Source organism: Protobothrops mucrosquamatus, unplaced genomic scaffold (genome assembly GCF_001527695.2).
Source record: "Protobothrops mucrosquamatus isolate PMUCROS unplaced genomic scaffold, P.Mucros_1.0 scaffold1165, whole genome shotgun sequence".
In the NCBI taxonomy this organism is placed as follows: Eukaryota; Metazoa; Chordata; class Lepidosauria; order Squamata; family Viperidae; genus Protobothrops; species Protobothrops mucrosquamatus.
This window is the reverse complement of record NW_015387380.1, coordinates 292559-311587: the sequence shown is the minus strand read 5'-3', so window position 1 is coordinate 311587 and position 19029 is coordinate 292559. Positions and strand designations below refer to the sequence as shown.

The window sequence follows — 19029 nt, the reverse complement described above, 5'->3', positions numbered from 1 at the left end:
AATCATCACTCAGTATCTGGTGAACAAACCGGGCCTATTAGGTTTTAATATTCCTTTATGTAATTGGATACTTGATTTCCTTATTGATAGGCCTCAGGTTGTACGAGTTGGAAAGAAAGTTTCCAATTCCATCTCCTTGAGTACAGGTTCCCCACAGGGCTGTGTCCTGAGTCCGCTACTGTTCACCTTGATGACCCACGACTGCTGTGCCAAATCTGATACAAATCATATGTGAAGTATGCAGATGACACAGCAGTAGTAGGTCTTATCCAGGACGACAATGAAGATGCTTATAGGGAAGACATGAAGGTTCTGGTGGACAGGTGCAATAAAAGTAACCTGGTTCTAAATGTTGATAAAGGAGATAATTGTAGATTTTAGAAAGAGACGGCATAGTCATACTCCACTCAGTAATCAAGGAGGCAGCTATAGAGGTGGTCAACAGTATTAAGTATCTGGGGATGCAGATAACTAACAATCTGAATTGTTCACTCCACACGTCATCCTTATTGAAGCATGCAAACTAGTGTCTGCATTTTCTGCATCGGATGAGGAGACCACATCTTTTTCCTTCTGTCCAGGCCACTTTTTACAGAGGCACAATTGAGAACATTTTAACAAACTGTATCACTGTCTGTTTTGGTGGCAGCAGTGCCTTAGAAAGTCCATACAGAGATTGGTAAGGACAGTCAAGAAGATCACAGGAAGCTCACTTCCTGGTATTCAGGATGCTGCTTATAAGCGCTATGTGCTTAGAGCTCAAAGCATTGTTAGAGATCCCACACACCCACTTTGCGGTCTGTTTCTGTTGCTTCCCTCTGGGAGGAGGTTTCGAAGTATTTCTAGCAGGACTACCCGATTGTGTAATAGCTTTGTTCCCTATGCCATCCATCTGGTAAACTCGCAAGATTCGTTTTTCTCACCTTGCGCATGTATATATAACACGAATTAGACTGTTTCTCTGTGTCATATAATATATGTGGGTATATGCATAATTCTGAATTTATTTATTTATTTATTTATTTTTGTCATATTTATGTGGTGACTCTTTGAGAGCTGTATGCAATGAAATTTCATTTTAATGTATGTTGATTAGTGTACATTCAAAGTGACAACAAAGTTATTATTCTATTCTATTCTATTCTTCTATTCTATTCTATTCCAGGTCAAAGAATATGTGCTGGTGAGAACCTTGCCAAAATGGAACTCTTTCTCTTCTTCACGAGCCTCCCGCAGATATTTATTTTCCAGCCACCCCTGGGAACATTAAAGATGATCTGGACCTGACCCCTGGTGTTGGATTTATCTCCTCTCCCATGCCTTACAAGACCTGTGCTGTGTTACACTGATCTGACAAAATAAAAAAAAATTATAATAAGCTGTTTTCTCACTCCTTGAAATGCCTTTATTTTGACAGAGAGGATTCAGTACTGTCTAAATTTCATGTGTTGTTTAGAAGATTAATAGTAATGATCTATAGATTCATGAAAAGTAGATTCTGATAGGGAAGAATAATAGGGAAATCATGAAAAACAACGTGCTTTATTTTTTCATCCATTTCTTTCTTTTGCTTTTTACTATTTTTTTGTCTTCTTCAACTTTTTGTTGAGAACATTTTGTCTCATTTGCTTTAATTAAGAAAAGTAATTTTAATTAGTTTGTAAAAACTAGTATCATTTTTTTTTCTGCAATAATCCGTAGTGCCAATTTATGTATATGCTTGAACACCACCCAGAGTTCCTCTGTGATGGCAATGGAAGAATCAAATACAAATGTGATGCAGCAACATTCAAGAATTTCCTTTTTCTTGGAAAAGACCTTTAATTTATTTGCTATCTAACAGGAAGAATGATCCAACTTGTCCAACACTATGTGGACTCATCTCATTACGTAATGTAGATAATAAAGTCTTTACCACAAAAACACTAAATGTGCTTCTACATAAACAGGTACAGATTGATGAGACTGGATTTGTTCCTAACACGTACATGAACTGTAATGATACATGCACTGGGGGAGTGAGGACAAGGTTTGGGGACAGTGGGTATTCTAAGGGGAGAAGGCAAGCAGTGCCATCATGGTGATGACAAGCATGGGAAGTTATCATCAGACATATCAGGCAGGTCACTCTTAGGAAGGTTGCCCTGAAGTTTGTATCACTGTTGCATTCCAGCCTCTTCTGCTTCCCCCTCCCCCAAGACTTGGCCATCAGAGCTTTCATGGCCCCAGGTTCCTTGCTGATTCCAAATGCCAGTTTGATATGATAATAAGGATGACCTTATTATTGAGAACTGACTGGGGGAGTCTATGTTTTGGGAAGGGAGCGCTCATAGAAATGTGATCCACCTTGGTAGGTCATCAGTTCATATTCCAGGGCAAGATGAATCTGTAACTGTTGCCACGCTAGAGCCTCTGGTGCCTTCCATGGCACTGTTCCACAAATGAATAGATATAAGATCCTATCTGTAAAGGTAAGCCATACAGATCAGATGGGAATACTGCTTATATGCTGAGATGCATCCGTTTCCCTACTTAATTTGCTCTACTCCATGGCCAGATGATTGGTGGCTGCTGAAGTTCCTGTCTTTCCTTGACTAAAGAGGTAGCTCAGAAGTTTACGGCCACTATGGTAGCTTTGGAGCTTTTGATGGTCTCACTTACAATAGCTCTCTATTTTGAATCAGGGCAGTAGCTATGTGATCTGGAGTTCAGAAATATGAGTTGTTTGATTCCATTTGCTGAATTCCTTAACTGAATAGTGAAACATTTGCCTTGAGGGCTCCCAAAAATATTAACATATGTCCTAAAATCTTGTATTTTTGAATTGTTGCACAGTTCAATCAATCAGAATTGGAAGGGACTTTGAAGGTCTTCTAGTCCAACCCCTTGCTAAAGCAGGAGACCCTATACCATTTCAGACAAGTGGCTGTCCAGTCTTTTCTTAAAAACCTCCAGTGATGAAGCACCTACAACTTCTGAAGGCAAGCTGTTCCACTGGTTAATTGTCCTCACTGTTAGGAAGTTTCTCCTTAATTCCAGGTTGCTTCTCTCCTTGATTAGTTTCCATCTGTAATTTCTTGTCCTGCCCTCTGGTGCTTTGGAAAATAAGTTGACCCCCTCTTCTTTGTGGCAGCCCCTCAAATACTCATAGAAAACCTTTGGCTAAATACTCTTTGAGGATTTTTAATTGTGCTGGTCTTTGATTATAATAAATATTTAACTTGATTTGATTTACCACAAAGGCTCTAAAAATATTAACATCTGTCCTAAAATCCAGTGTTTTTGAATTGTTGCACAGCTCAAATAAGTTTAAACTTGTTTGCAAAAGTTTTGTAAATCCCACCGATACATAGTGTTGGGCAAGTTCAGATAAAACTTCTGGGGAGGAGAGAGAGAGAATGCTAGCACAAAGATTTGAGGTTCTCTCTTATATAAACAGTCTGATGATTCAGTAGAAAGAGTAGATGGGCGAAGCCTAATGCAGTGCTTTGAAATACATGCTTGTATCATTTCAGTGTGTAGAAATCATTGTAATTATTACTGCTTATTAAAAAGAAATGAAATGAATTGGACTAACCTTCTCTAGCAGTTTAGGGAAACAATTATGAACTTCAGACATTAATACCAGTCATAGCACAGATATCCAAGAGTTTGGAAGACATTGTGGCAATCATATAATATAAGTATATAGTCCTAGTGGACAGTGACTTAAATATGAGTTAGCAGTGTACTGCAGCTGCCAAAAAAGCCAACAAAGTTCTAGGCTGCATTAACAGAGAGATAGAATCAAGATCAAGTGAAATGTTAATACCACTTTATAGTGTCTTGGTAAGGCCACACTTGGAATACTGCATCCAGTTTTGGTCACCATGATGTAAAAAGATGTTGAGACTCTAGAAAGAATACAGAGAAGAGCAACAAAGATTATTAGGGGACTGGTGACTAAAACATATAAATAACAGTTGCTGGAATTGGGTATGTCTAGTTTAATGAAGAGAAGGACAAGGGATGACATGATAGCAGTCCTCCAATATCTTAGGGGATGCCACAAAGAAAGGGAGTCAGGCTATTCTCCAAAGCACCTGAAGGCAAGACAAGAAGCAATGGATGGAAACTAATCAAGAAAAGAAGCAACCTAGAACTAAGGAGAAACTTCCTGACAGTTAGAACAATTAACCAGTGGAACAACTTGCCTCCAGAAGTTGTGAATGCTCCAACACTGGAAGTTTTTAAGAAGAGATTGGACAATCATTTGTCTGAAATGGTATAGGGTTTCTGCCTGAGCAGGAGGTTAGACTAGAAGATCTCCAAGGTCCCTTCCAACTATTCTATTCTATTCTATTCTATTCTATTCTATTCTATTCTATTCTATTCTATTCACAGAAAGCATTATTTATGTCATTACTAAGTTGTTATCACCATTTCAAGGTTCTTCAGCCATTATATATACTGTATGAAGTCAATCTTTACCAAAATGTGGGTCCAAATTATTAGTTGAGAACATGAAGGCACTCTTAAAAATGCTCTAACTTATTTTTTAACCAAAAAAACCCTACAAAATCAATCACCAGTCCATGAATATAGTTACAATTACTTGGTTTCAGCAAGTTATTCATTGAATTGTACTAATAGAAGTAATAATAATAATAATAATAATAATAATAATAAGAAGAAGAAGAAGAAGAAGAAGAAGAAGAACAACAACAACAACAACAACTACAACAACTACAACAACTACAACAACTACAACAACTACAACAACAACAACAATTGTTTGAGCAGGTTCTGTAAGATTGTTTGGGACACTACACATCCTTTTCACAACCTGTTTTCCTTGTTACCTTCTGGGAGGAGGCTCCGTGGTATCCGAAGCAGAACATCCAGATTCAGTCACAGTTTTGTGCCATACAGTATTAACCTTGTGAACTCTCAAGCTTTCTCTCGCCACTCTGTATTCAAGATGGACAGTGATTAATATTTATATGTATTTATATATAAGGGTGTATGTCTATACATATGTTATATATAGTATGTTTAAATGTGTGTTATGTATGTGTATACTTTGAGAGCAAGCAACTAAATTTCATTTTTAATGTGTGCTTTTGTGCCCACAGAAAAACAATGACAATAAAGTTAATCTAATCTAATCTAATCTAATCTAATCTAATCATATTCATCCCCCGTGAGACATGGTTGTGGGGCTTGTGTGCTCTGAGGAAGATGAGAGCTATGCCAGAGGTTCAACCATACTGGACAGGTCTCATCAGAGGAGTCAGAAAATGAGTGTCTCTCCCATAAAAAAATATATGGTGAGACATAAGTTTCAGAAAGCCTGCCAGCTCAGATGTCACCTCGGTTAATAAGGTCTGCACTAGATGTTGGAATTCCTGGATATCTGGTGAAAAATGGGCTACAGGACTCTCAAGACTGTTGGCTGAGTAAACAGGACCAGAAGCTGCAGAACTACTAGAAGAAAAGGTGTTTACCAGTGGCAAATACACAGTGATCAGGAAAAAAAAAGAAATAATGGTCTGTTATTACAGTTCAAGTCCAAAAAGAAGAGGATAATTGAGAGGAATGGACCAGTTCTGGAAATAAAATCTAGAATCAGAAATAACAGAACAGAGGTTAGTAGATCAATGTCGATTTATAATATGAAATAAAGTATTCACAGAAGCAGAATTGGAAGAACTGCAAAGGTTTACCCAGGTCAAAGAAATCAAAGCCTTGCCAGAAGTAATTCAGAATGTAGAACAAACCAGGGGGAGTTGGCAGTAGAGGAATCCAACAGAGATATAAAACTGTTTTCATTTGGAAACCAGACATCCTCTTCTCTGCCTCTAATTAAAAAAGAATTGAAACAAAGAATAACTGAGCACCTAGAACAGCACAAAAACATCAGAATAAGGCTGCCTGCACTGAAGCTTATTCCAAAGAAACATCTAGTACAAGCATTAAAAGATGCAAATACTGCAATATCAAGTATAAGCACCAACTCATTGCAAGAAACAAATCAACTAATGTACAGCATAGCTGCAGTTATAACTGATTACTTGGGATGCAAAATCAACAAAGAAGAAGAAAAGCCAAAAAGCACCTCAAAATGAAAGATTAGATTGGAAAATAAGATCAGCAAGTTCAGATCAGACTCAAGCAAGCTAGAATAGATGAAAGAAAAGAAGCTGAAGAATAAGAAGACCAAAGAATAACTAATCAAGAAATGCCACTTAGAAATTAGGAAAATCAAGGAAGCACTGGAAATAATAAAACAGCAAATAACAGCTATAGCCAAGAAGATCAGCAGATACAAAGCTCGAATTGCAAATTATAGGCAGAACTTCCAATTTCAATCCAATCAGAAATGTTTCTATCAATCCATCAATGGAGAAACTGCAGTGAATCAATCAGTGCAGGAAGAAAGAGTGCAGTTCTGGATGTAGATATGGGATAATCCAAAGAAATACAACAAGGAGGCAGCATGGTTAAAAGAAGAGAATAAGAATAAAAAAGAAGTTGAAATGAAAGAACTAGTAATAACAGCAGAAATGGTAGAGAAATAACAAGGAAGATCAAGAATTGGTCAGCACCAGGTGAAGATGAACTGCATGGTTTTTGATTGAAACATCTAACTGGTCTATACCCACTCGTTGCCAAGCAGTTCAACAACATACTACAAGGAACTGAAATTGAAGAGTGGCTAACATCTGGAAAAAAGTATCTGATAATGAAAGATTCAGCAAAAGGGGCAACACCAAGGAACTACAGGCCAATTACTTGCTTACCAACAACCTTCAAATTGCTAACTGGTGTGGTAGCTGATGCAGTCCAAGAGCATTTAGTTGAAAACAATCTCCTTCTACTTGAGCAGAAAGGAAACTGTCCCAATAGCAGAGGAACAAAAGATCAACTTCTAATTGACAAAATGATTTTGGAAAACTGCAAAACAAAGAAGACCAACCTAAATGTAGCGTGGATTGACTACAAAAAGGCATTCTACTCTCTGCCCCATGACTGGATAATCAAATGCCTAGAAATAACAGGAGTCAGTAGAAACATCAGAAAGTTTGTGCAAAGATCGATGGGACAATGGAAGACACAGTTGCAGGTCAATGGTGAGAAACTGGGAGAGGTTAATATCAAAAGAGGAATAGTTCAAGGAGATTCTCTATCACCACTACTATTTGTCATTGCACTGTTTCCTCAGTCAACAATACTCAATAACTCGGGGCATGGCTATCAAAAACATCTGCCAGACTATCCACCTCCTTTACATGGACGATCTGAAGCTATATGGAAAAACACCATCTGAAATAGAATCGCTGCTCCATACTGTCTGTATATATAGCCAAGATATTGCAATGGAGTTTGGATTGGACAAATGTGCCACACTCACTATCAAACAACTGAAGGAATCAAGATGCCCCATGAAAATAACATTAAGACTCTGGATGAAGATGATTATTACAAGTATCTAGGTATCTTTCAAGCTGACAACATCAAGCACAATGAAGCTAAGAAAAAGATTAAAGGTGAATGAAACTGGTTTGGTAAGTTTTTAAAGATTTCGCTATTTCTGTAACACATGCAAGGACAGATCAAATTCCTGTTGGAAAAAAACAAGAGTAAAGTTCAGAAGTCCTTTAACAGAGCAGTTTGAAGATTCAGTAGAAAGAGAAGCTGGGCTCTGCTTAATACCTTGCTTTGAAATACATGCTGGAATCATTTCAGTTTTCAAAATTCCTTACAATTTTTACTGAAAACTGCTTACTAAAAGAAAATGGATTGGACTGGAACAATTTTAATATTATTAATATTTCTTCTTGCAATTATGTTCCTTTTGAAAAAGGGCAGTTCCTGGAATAACAGCTCCCCCAATCTCCCTCCGGGACCCAGGACCATACCTATTTTGGGAAATCTGCACATGATGGATCTGAAGAGGCCTCACAGAACAATGATAGAGGTAAAGCCTGGTGATTAACAACCATCTTTACCATTCTTTGCCAAAACTTGTTTGGGATGGGACAAAATCCTGGTAACTTGGTCGGGTAAGTCTGATCTGCTTCCAGATGGTATTTACTGTATATGGAAATATGTATCTGGTATCTGAATACATTTAAATATTCTGGAAGGATTATTTCAAGAAAATCTTTTTGTTAATCAATCTAAAATGTTCTAATTGAATAAACAATTTTCTTATTCTTTATTTAGATTTGCAGAAATGTTCAAACCCCAAGGAGCCTTTGGGGAAATATAAATGCTCTTAAGCTGAATGACTGGATATGTACTTAGAAGCACATTTTTGTTTGCACATTTTAAGCAGAATTATAAATCAATAAATCAATTTCTGAAGTGATCAATACACAACCAAAATTAAGGGTAGAACGAGAAGTAAGGAGTGGAAACTTGTTAAAGAGAGATACAATCTAGAAGTTAGGACAAATTTTCTGACAGTGAGAACAATTAATCAATGAAATAGCTTGCCTCTTGGAATTGTGGCTACTCCATCACTGGAGGCTTTCAAAAATATACCGGACAACAATTTGACTGGGATGGTATAAGGCTCCTGCTTTGAGAAGAGGGTTGGAATAGAAGACCTCCAAGGTCCCTTCCAGCCCTAAAATTCTATGATTCACAGTATGTCCTGCACAAATGACCCTGTTTCAACATATCAGAGACCGTTTCTTAGCTTGACAAGCATTTCTGTTTTGTGAGGATTTTTTATTATATAAGCATTTATGTTAAATATAAATCATAAGAAAATTAAAAATTATAAAGAATAATATGCCATCACAATTGTCAATAGAAGAAAAAAGGGAAATGACATTATATGTGCCTTTTGAATTTTGACATGTAGTTTCTTAAACATCTACATATGTGATTCTAATTATTGATTAAAATTGTCTCTTTGTTTCCCTTCTGCTGAATTCCAGTGGTCAAAAGAATATGGTCCCATTTTCCGCATCAAACTGGGATTCCAGGAGATGGTGGTGCTGACTGGCTATGAGACGGTCAAAGAAGCTCTTGTGAACCAGGCTGATGCATTTGTAGATAGGCCCTTTGTTCCCATTTTTGAAGATGCAACAAAAGGGTTTGGTGAGTTATTTCGTTCTGGATTGTAGTTGACAAACTTTCAGATGTATGATCAGTATAATGTAGAACTTTTCATTTGAGGTTAACAGCCAGAAGAACCTCAGATGAGTGAGAGGGTTTCTGCAAATCCAACCAGGATGAAAATCCAGCTAAAACCTTTATTGTGCCATTGTGACTTTGTCCCTCAGTGCCAATGGAGGTAACTGGAGAATAAAAAGTTGAGTCCACCATGTCCGATTCTGCATATTTGCAAATTTGGGGGTGGAGGGGTGGGTGTTTGAGGAATTCTAGTAGGAGGAATTTCTGCATTTCTCTCTCCTCATATACTGTACATGGTTATGCAAACCTTTTCTTTGTGCAATGTTTTTGCCAGTGTCTCTCAGAAATTAAGACCCTTTCGACCAGCTAGTACTCATTGGTGAATTTCTGCATCCTTAAAAAAATACTGTAAATTTGATTTTACAAGTTTTAAAAATATATGATTTTTAGATTTTGCAGCAGAAAGATGTTTGATATATGAATTTTTGAAAAGTAAAAATGGGTTAAGAGACCAGAGGAGTTGGAATTACAGTTTTGAATCATTTAGAAGATATTTGCACATGGAAAAATAATGATTGCTTTCATTTTTGCTTTGTTTTATTTGTTTTGTTTTGATAAGGAGATGCTGAAGGCTGAATACCAAAAGCAGAGGATAAAGAAAATGGATGAGAAATCTTTAGCATAAACTTTGAAATACCTTTCAGACAAGTTCTTGGATAGACTGGATGAAAGTTCTTGGATAGACTGGATGATCAAATTGATGGAGCATGTTTTAATGAAGTTGTAAAACAAGAATGAGCTGCAAAGGATGGTAAAATTATATTTCATTATCTTACCCATTTTCTATTCAGGTCTTGTTTTTGCTCGTGGTGAGCACTGGAAAGTGATGCGACGGTTTACATTATCCACATTACGGGGCTACGGAATGGGCAAGAGGACCATTGAAGACAAAATCACAGAAGAGTGTAGTGTCTTAACGAAGACAATGGAGACTTATGCAGGTGGGCTGATATGCTATAATGGAGCATCTTCTGGGATAAATGTAGAACGGGAAATAGTTTCTGCAGATTATATCAAATGGACAAGGACTGTGTTGGGAAATACCTTCTCTCCAACAATTCTTAAACCCATTGTTTTCTCCCTATAAGTATGCTTCCTTGTCCAATTTATCTTAAGTATATTTACAGGAATGTGACTTATGGATGGCAGAATGGTTCCAAAGGATTTGAATTGTTAATTCAGTGTAACACGACAGTCTCTCATCAATCACTTCTAGACTTATTCTTCTTTAGAGACTCCTCTAAATCCTCTGTTTAGAGTGGGTTACAAGTTCTTCATCTAAGAATGAAAATATATTGTAAACTGGAATTCTTGCACCTCCCTGCTTTTGGTCAAGGCATTTGGTCTTTAAAACTGCAATCATTTAATGAGCAGGCATTGTAATAACTTTGCCAAATATTTTATTCTCAGGGAGTTCCACTGTTGCAAAGAAAATATCACTGATGTATGGTCAAATATTGCAATTCTGAATGAATTCAATGAATTACCATTGAAATACTTTTTCATATTTTTAATTTAAACACTTCCAATGTCATCAGCTCTAGCTATAGCTTTCTATGAGAAATGCTCCCTTTGTGTAAGCTGCTTTGGAGTATAAATTCAGTAGAAAGCAGATTTAATCCTGGTTTCATTCACAATTCTTTTTGACCTATTTGTCAGGAAAACCCTTTGACGTCAAAAGAATTTTGACTGCTGCTGTTTCCAACATCATTGTTTCTATTCTACTTGGGAAACGCTATGAATATGAAGATGCCACATTTCTAAGACTACTGAAGATAATCGGGGAAAATATTCAGCTTGTAGGAAGCCCTGCTGTATTGGTAATCTGATTTCTTATTTGAAAAAAAATGCCATGAAAAACAGGCACCAGAATGTTTGTCATTCAAGCTTTATTGAGAAGCAAAGCATGTTGCTTCTAATGGGTATTTGTAGCAAGATTGCATCCAAAGACAATGAACATGATGATATCAGGATTCAATCCTACCTTTACTGTCAACTTCCAACTCGAGTATCCAAATAAAAAATCTAGTACAAATTAAAATGTCATCTAAATATACCAGCACTCCTTTATATAAAGCACTACATACACGAGCACCCTTTTTATATAAAGCAGCTTATATAGAGGAGGGGAAGAAGAAAAAGGCTCTGGAGAAAAGGAGGATGAAGCAAGAGAGATCATCTACCCAGATTTTCCTCATTATTTTGGTTTATTTTTTTGTGGACTTGGGGAACATTGTTTTGATAAAAATGTTTGCTATGTCCACCTGAAAAATTCAAAGTATTTACTTCTATAATATAAGTTTTCCTTTATCATTCTTTCAGCTATATAATTTGTTTCCCAAGTTGGGGTTTCTTTTGGGTGCCCATAAAATAATAATGAAGAGTCAAAAGGAGTTCCATGATTTCATACAGACCACTTTCATAGAATATCTCCAAGATCTTGATGAAAATGACCAGAGGAATTTTATTGAATCATTTCTTGTTCGGCAAAGACAGGTAATGGATTATTTTACCCATGTCTGTTATTACTGATTTTTTAAAAAATATTTTAAAAATGCACCTCCACTTATACTACCTGCAGGTTGGTTAAGATCTTTATTTCAGAAATATAGAACAAAATAAATTTCCAAAGCAATTTTAATCATTCCCTCTTCATTACTTTATTTCAAAATCTACAGTGACTACACCCAGATTGATTTCTCTCTCCATTAAATATGTCATAAATATTTATTCCTTTCTGGAGGAATAGGTCCAAGTGGGGATAGGAGTGGGTGATCCCTTTGTGCCAATCTTTTCTCTTTCTGTATAACTGTTTGATTTTAGAGTTTTCCTTTTAGAAATCCAATAGCGTTGGGGCAACTATAACCTCTCGATGAGGCTATTACCCACATATGAAGTGTCCTCTTAGATTTCAGGAATATTGGTTATGTGTATGAAATTGAGTTTCCTTACTAGTATTTTCTTTATACATTCAGGAGAATATGAAGATGGCAAATGATGGATATTTTCATAATGAAAACCTTATAGGTCTTGTAGCTGACTTATTTGGTGCTGGTACAGACACAACGGGAAACACTCTGCGCTGGGCCATACTCCTAATGATGAAGTACCCAGAAATTCAGAGTAAGCACTTTCATAATATTGGCTTGCAATAAAGCTATAAAATCACTGAAAAAAGAATTGTTGCCATCTGGAAAACTTCTTGAATGAAGGGAAAGAGATGAGCCAAGAATTAAGTTGTCTTTCAAATAGAATAGAATACTTTATTAGCCAAGTGTGATAGGAAACACAATGAATTTGACTCTAGTGCATAAGATCTCAGTATACATACAGACAACAAGTGTACAAAAAAATTACAAGTAATAATAACCATAAGATATCAATGGAGTAGGTAGTAGAAAAGATGAGAAGGATAATAATAATACAGCCTTACTACATGGGTAAATATCCTTATACATAAGACAGTACTATGGTAATTAGGTGTTCAGCAGAATGTTGGCATGGGAGGAAAAAACTGTCCCTGTGTCTAGTTGTTTTGGCACGCAATGCCCTATAGTGGCGTTTTGAGGGGAGGAGTTGAAACAGTTTATGTCCAGGATGTGAGAGGTCTGTAGGTATTTTCTCAGCCCTCTTTCTGGCTTATGAAGTATCCAAGTCCTCAGTGGAAGGCAGGCTGGTAGCAGTTATTTTTTCTACATTACTAACTATCCGTTGAAGTCTGTACCTCTCCTGTTTAGTTGCCGTACCAAACCAGACAGTAATCGAAGTACAGATGACAGACTCAATAATTTCTCTGTAAAACTGTATCAACAGCTCCTGGAGCAATCTGAACTTCCCGAATTGATGCAGGAAGAACACCCTTTGTTGCATCTTTTTAATGATAGTTTTAATGTTAGGTGCCCATTTCAAATCCTGGGAGATTCTAGAACCCAGAAACGTGAAGGATTCTACTGCTGATACTGTGCTGTCAAATATAATCAGAAGTGGTAGAATAGAGGGGCCCCTTCTAAAATCCACTTTCATCTGTACAGTTTTAAATGTGTTCAGCTCCAGATTTTCTGGCTGCACCACAGTTGCCAGTCGTTCAACCTCCCATCTGTATGCAAACTCACAGGTTTCCCCTGTAATATGGGCACATAATTTCAAAAAGAAGTTTAAAATATGTCAAACAAAATCATTTTGGAAATGCAAAATAACAGGGAACCTTATGACATCACATCAGAAAACAGAATGAAAGAAGAATGATGACAGCAAAAGAGTAAAGGAATAGTTACATTTGTAATTAACAGAATGTAATAATTGAAGAATATACAGAATTTTGAAGGAATTAAATACTAAGAACAAAATAAATGGAGAAAATAAATGGAGGAAAATCTCTTCTCTAAATGGAAATATTCTTAAAAGGAGAAAGAAGTGGAAAAGTGCGAACATAGGAGATCACAGATTAATATCATGAAATATCAAGCACAAACAGATTTCCTAATAGTGCAGGTGAAATATGTTTGGATGTACCTGTGCAAATTTTGAACTCCACAGAAAATATGACTTTTAAAATTACCACTAATGATATTTTCTGCATCTTTGTAATATTTCCCTCATATATGAATTTGTTCTCTGTATCCTTCTGATAGTTCCTCCTATATGAATTTGCTTGGTTCCTTTAATATCTGACAAAATTCCTTCATGGTTTAGCACCAGTTCTTCAAAGATATATTTTTTATTTTGTTTTTATTCAGCAATTTGGAGACCACATGACTCCTGGTGGTTCTGAGTTGCCTACAGTTTAAAAATAACAGTATCCCCCCCCCCCCAAAAAAAAGATTCATAAACGGCCTGAAGATCTAGAAAAACCAAAACCCATCTAAGCAGGGCTCCATCCTCAATCTATCACAAACTCCAGGGGAATAGTCAGGTCTTCAATAGTTTTCTGCATTTCATCAGAGTGCCAGCAATTTGGATCTCCGGGTGGTATCAGTTCCGAGAAGCCACACGTCCTGGAGTACCATTAGATGCCTTTAATTGTTGGACCCAAAGTGTGCCCACTTGCCCAATCTCACCAGCATTCAAACTGCACTCAGAAGCCTATTAAAAGTAGTCCAATGGGCTCACAGGGGCATAATGAGACATGCAAATCACTATCTACTGTGCCACAAACTGGGCTGGATATAATCTGTGAAGAGTCTGCAAGACTTCTAGAGGTAAAGTAGATTACAGCAGTCCATTTGTAAAGTGAATAATGTATGAGTGACCATCTGAAGGGCCGTCATCCAAGGATCACAATCAGTTACTATTGTATTATTCAGATATTTAGAATTTATGCATTAACTTCCATTTAAAACAAAATTTTAAAAAAATGAATAATCTTGATACATAATATCATTTTGTTTTCCCAGATAAGATCCAAGAAGAAATTGCAAGAGAAATTGGTGATATCCAACCAAGGACTGGCCATCGAGCCAAAATGCCTTACACCGATGCTGTAATTCATGAGCTTCAAAGATTTGCTAATATTGTTCCCTCCAATTTGCCACATGCAACCACCATGGACATAACTTTCCAAGGCTTCTTTATCCCCAAGGTGATTAATCTGAAATCACTGTATTATATAAGATCTAGTCTGCTGTGTAGAGTGTGTAGAAAAAGTAGTCCTTAAATGAATGGAATTGGCTAAACCAAATACTAGGCCATAGATTGTTATCTTATTAGAACAATTTTCATAGATGCATCAATCAAGGTGCCAATGGGAGATGTTTTTCTTTGGCATCTGGCATTCCAAAACTGCCCCACCTCTAGATTTATGAGAGATGCTCTCCTCTATTGCTTTATTCTTTTATTTCTTCCTTGTCTTAGTTTATTGCTTTATTTCCCCTCCTTGTCTTCAGTAAGTCTTGATTATTTGTTTTGGGTCCTGCAATTTCTTGATATTTTTTTCTTTTTCTTCTTTTAACAAGGTTAAAATGTAAACCTCAACAAAAAAAAGAAAAACAACAGTAAACAAAGCAAAAACTAGGCAAGATTAAAAAGTGTTCATTTAAAAAAAAAAACCAAACAAACATATAAATTGCCTCCCCCCAGCTGAATACTGATAAATATATTTCAACAATAACAATAATTCCCCCTTGCAAAACAAGTCTACAATTTATAAAATTCTACATTTCTATTTGACCTACCATCTATCTACTGTAAAAAAGTACCCAGCAGGTAAACCGAACAAATTACTCTTCAAAGCTCTCTGTTAACAATCTATCATTGTACAGGTAATCCTCGAGTTATGACAGCTCACTTAGCAACCATTCAAAGTTACGACATAAATCCCCCACCAAGTACTTATGACACAGTCCCAAAGTTATGAATGTTGCAGCACCATGGCAGTCATTCACCCTTACGAATGACCGTGGAGGCTCTGCAACATTCGCCCTGCCTATTCTCCCCCCATCCCGCCAAGTCTTCACAGGCACTGGGCCTTTGGAGACTCACTTACCTTGCGAAGATCTAGTGAGTCTTCAGTTTCTTTGAGTGCAGGCCTTCAGTACATTCGCAGAGAACAGAGGCCTAAAGTACTGCGAGATCAGTAGCACAAGATGTCGCGGTACTGATCTCACATGATCTCGCATTACGTTAGGTCTCTATTCTCTGTGAATTGAGGCCTGGACAAGAGCTATGGCAAAAGGCTTTGCAAGTGGAGGGATGGCTTCAGTTCTTCAGGCCTTCTCTCCATTTGCCGTTTCCTTGGAGAAGTCTTCAGGGGTGACAGATTGCGTCCCTCTAGGCTCCGATCAGTCTTGCCACTGAAAACAGAACTGCACTGAAAACAAAGCCCAGGAGGGACGTGGCAGCAGCTCCATTTTTGGCACAGCTACGTTTTCAGTAGCAAGGGCTTTTTGTAAAGATAATTGGAGCCTAGAGGGATGCAATTTCCCTCTAGACTTTGGCAAGCCTTTGCTCAAAGCAAAACTGCCGCAAAGAGAATGGAGAGGAGACAGCTCATCAACATCTTCAAAAGATAAGTGGATCTGGTTGGGGAAGATTGGAGATGGGAGAAAAGTATGAAATATCTCAGTGGGTTGGGGGAGGCTTTGGGTGGTCAGAAGCACTAGGCCCCCTCCCCATGCTCTTTCCTACCCTGAGATACCTCATCCACTTAATGACCTGTACATTCGATTTGCAAATGCATGGGTGAATGCAGGGAGTTTTCATGTTCATTTAATGTGATTCACTCCAATGAATTCTCAGGTTATGAATGTAATTAGCAGTCTCCATTACATTCGTAACTCGAGGATTACCCGTATTTCACAGAAAGTCCACAATGGCTTCTAATTTACTGTAAACCACTGCAGTTATTATCTCTGTTCTGTCCAGGATCAAATATCTTCCACTGATTCTTAATAATAAAACTTTTCCTTAAAATTATAACTGGGATTTTTTCAAACAATTGCATCTCATTCCCCAAAGTCATAGATCTCTGTTGTAAATATCCCTACAGCGTTTGCTGTTCAGAAGATTTTTGTACAAGTTGAACCACTACATCTCTTAATAGTTATGCCCCGATTTAATATAATACATCTAATCTACAATCTCTATCAGTTTTCTTAATAAATTCCAGTTCATTGCTGATCCATACTGCCATTTGTCAGCCTTTTAAATTCATGCCCTTTTCAGCCTTCCTGAAATTCTCAAACAAAGCTCCTTCTCTTTCAATTCTGTCAGCAACAAATTGACTTCCAATCCACCCAATTGCAAGTCGGATTTACCTGCTGTTATCTGTACCTGAGTATCATCCTTACAGTAGGTTGGTTTATGACTGTTCTTAAATTACCAGACCTTTCATCTAAATTTTCATTCAGTGCTTGTAAATTGAACAGCATTTTTTTAAAGGTTCCAAGAAGGATTTGATATTAAGTTAATCTGGTTCTTGCCTTTCTTTTGTGTCTCTTTTTGTGGGCATTGTAAAAATCATATAAAGTATAATATTCAAAATCCTTGATTTATTGTTTTCATTTTTAATATAACACANATTTCTTTTATAGCCACACTTTGACAAGAAAACATAGGCAATTCCTCTCAAGGACAAAAGAAATAGATGTTCCATAACAAAATGACCACAGAAAAAATAAAGATATTTCCCACAATAGAGAGTAAATAGGAAAAAAAAATGGAAAATCCCCATTTCTTTAGAAAGAAAAAGAAAAAAAGATCAAATATATATATATATATACCAAAAACAACTACAGTGAAACAGTTCTTTTAAAAACTAGTAAAATACCGTACAAAATCCTTGCTGTAGAAATCTGATGCAAATATAAATCAAATCAAATCAGTAGTGAAATTATCAAGGAGAAAGCCTTTGCACTATAGGTTGCCATGCAGCAAAAGACATATTGTTTCATAACTCCACAGCAAAGCAGTAAAAAGAGTTCACATTTATAGTCCAGCAAGGGGTGTATAAAATAAATCAGTGTTCAACCAGATAGTTAATTAACAATGTAAATTAGAAGCAAAAAAACTTATGTTTAAAACCAAGGTGCATCTAAAAACAAACACAGGAAAATATGGAGATGGAAATATAGTTTTAATATTTTTTAAAATTGAATATTGCGCCAGGTCCAATATTTACTTCTCAATAAACACTTTATAATATCCCTGTATTAATTTCTACAGATATGCATTAAATGGACATACTATACTCCTTTCCGTATCATCCTTTTATCCTTTCAATTTTTTTAGGGCACGTACATCATTCTCTTGCTGAGTTCTGTGCTCCATGATGAATCTCAGTGGGAGAAACCTCACAACTTCTATCCTGAGCATTTTCTTGACTCTGAAGGAAAATTTGTGAAAAGGGATGCATTCATGCCATTTTCCACAGGTGAGATTCTCTGATGTCATAGAGTGTGTTCTATAAAAGGCAGCCCTTAATTCCTTGTTTGAAAACCATTGATAAAAGCTTGATCTCATAGACCTTATTCTGACAAGAGTTTAGGCCTCATGGACAGGCTCATTCAGGGACGAGTATGTTGATTCCAGAGTCTGCCAGGGGGATCCTCAGCTCTGTGCCTGAGTTACTGTTACTCCTGCTGTGCTGGCCTCAGCATCTCTGCCTTTTGGCAGTCCAGGATGAATCTTGCCTTTCAGGCTTCCTGGCTGACTGGGGCCTTCAGACGGACAAAGAACTTTGTGTCTTCTTAGCTTGAACCCTTTATTGGCTTTTCTTAAGCTTTTATTCTTAGGTCAGAGCAACATGGCAGAGCATAAAATGCAACAAAGCAAAATAAAATAAGATGATTAAAAAAAGAGTGTTAGAGAGAAGGGAACTGGATTAAAATTAAACCAGGGCTACAATTAAATACATTAAAAAAAACTCTTTTTAAGTTTAAATGACAACAAAGCAAAAATAGCATCCTGAATCCTAATGCTTTGAAACACATCTAAAATAACCTAATTCAGTCATTTGAGGTCCAAGCCCTTGAGCTCACCTATTGTTAGTAGTTTGGCCCTGATTTCATTCTAAGCTAAGTGAAAAGTGGTCATGAATCACTTTTTTCAGTGCCATTATAACTTCAGACAGTCACTAAATGAACTTTTATAAATTGAAGATTACCTGTAATGGTATCGGGAAGAAAATATAGATAGATGAGTGTACTACAATCAGATATTTATTAGCATTCTTTTCAAGAAGCCTTTGTCAGAGGTTTTCTCTATTCCAAGAACTAAATGTTCCCCAAAGACCAGAGAATTAGATAAGCAGAAGGGATGCCCCGGGGAGGCCAAAAACCTTTCCCGTCAAGTTATTTTGGATTATGTCCAATTAAGCAATAACCCACTCACCCCAAAACCTATCTT

At 36.8% G+C, this 19029-nt stretch overlaps 1 protein-coding gene across 1 annotated transcript in view; it reads left to right on the top strand.

The window, feature by feature from the left end:
- Positions 1–7692: 7692 nt before the first annotated feature.
- Positions 7693–19029, top strand: part of LOC107291681 (cytochrome P450 2K1-like) — a 12229-nt gene continuing 892 nt past the window's right edge. The window contains exons 1-8 of the mRNA XM_015820702.1: positions 7693–7960; positions 8931–9093; positions 9981–10130; positions 10849–11009; positions 11512–11685; positions 12165–12312; positions 14583–14767; positions 17914–18055. Of these exons, the coding sequence (XP_015676188.1) occupies positions 7778–7960; positions 8931–9093; positions 9981–10130; positions 10849–11009; positions 11512–11685; positions 12165–12312; positions 14583–14767; positions 17914–18055 (1306 nt within the window). The 5' untranslated portion in view covers positions 7693–7777. The remainder of the gene's footprint in view (positions 7961–8930; positions 9094–9980; positions 10131–10848; positions 11010–11511; positions 11686–12164; positions 12313–14582; positions 14768–17913; positions 18056–19029) is intronic.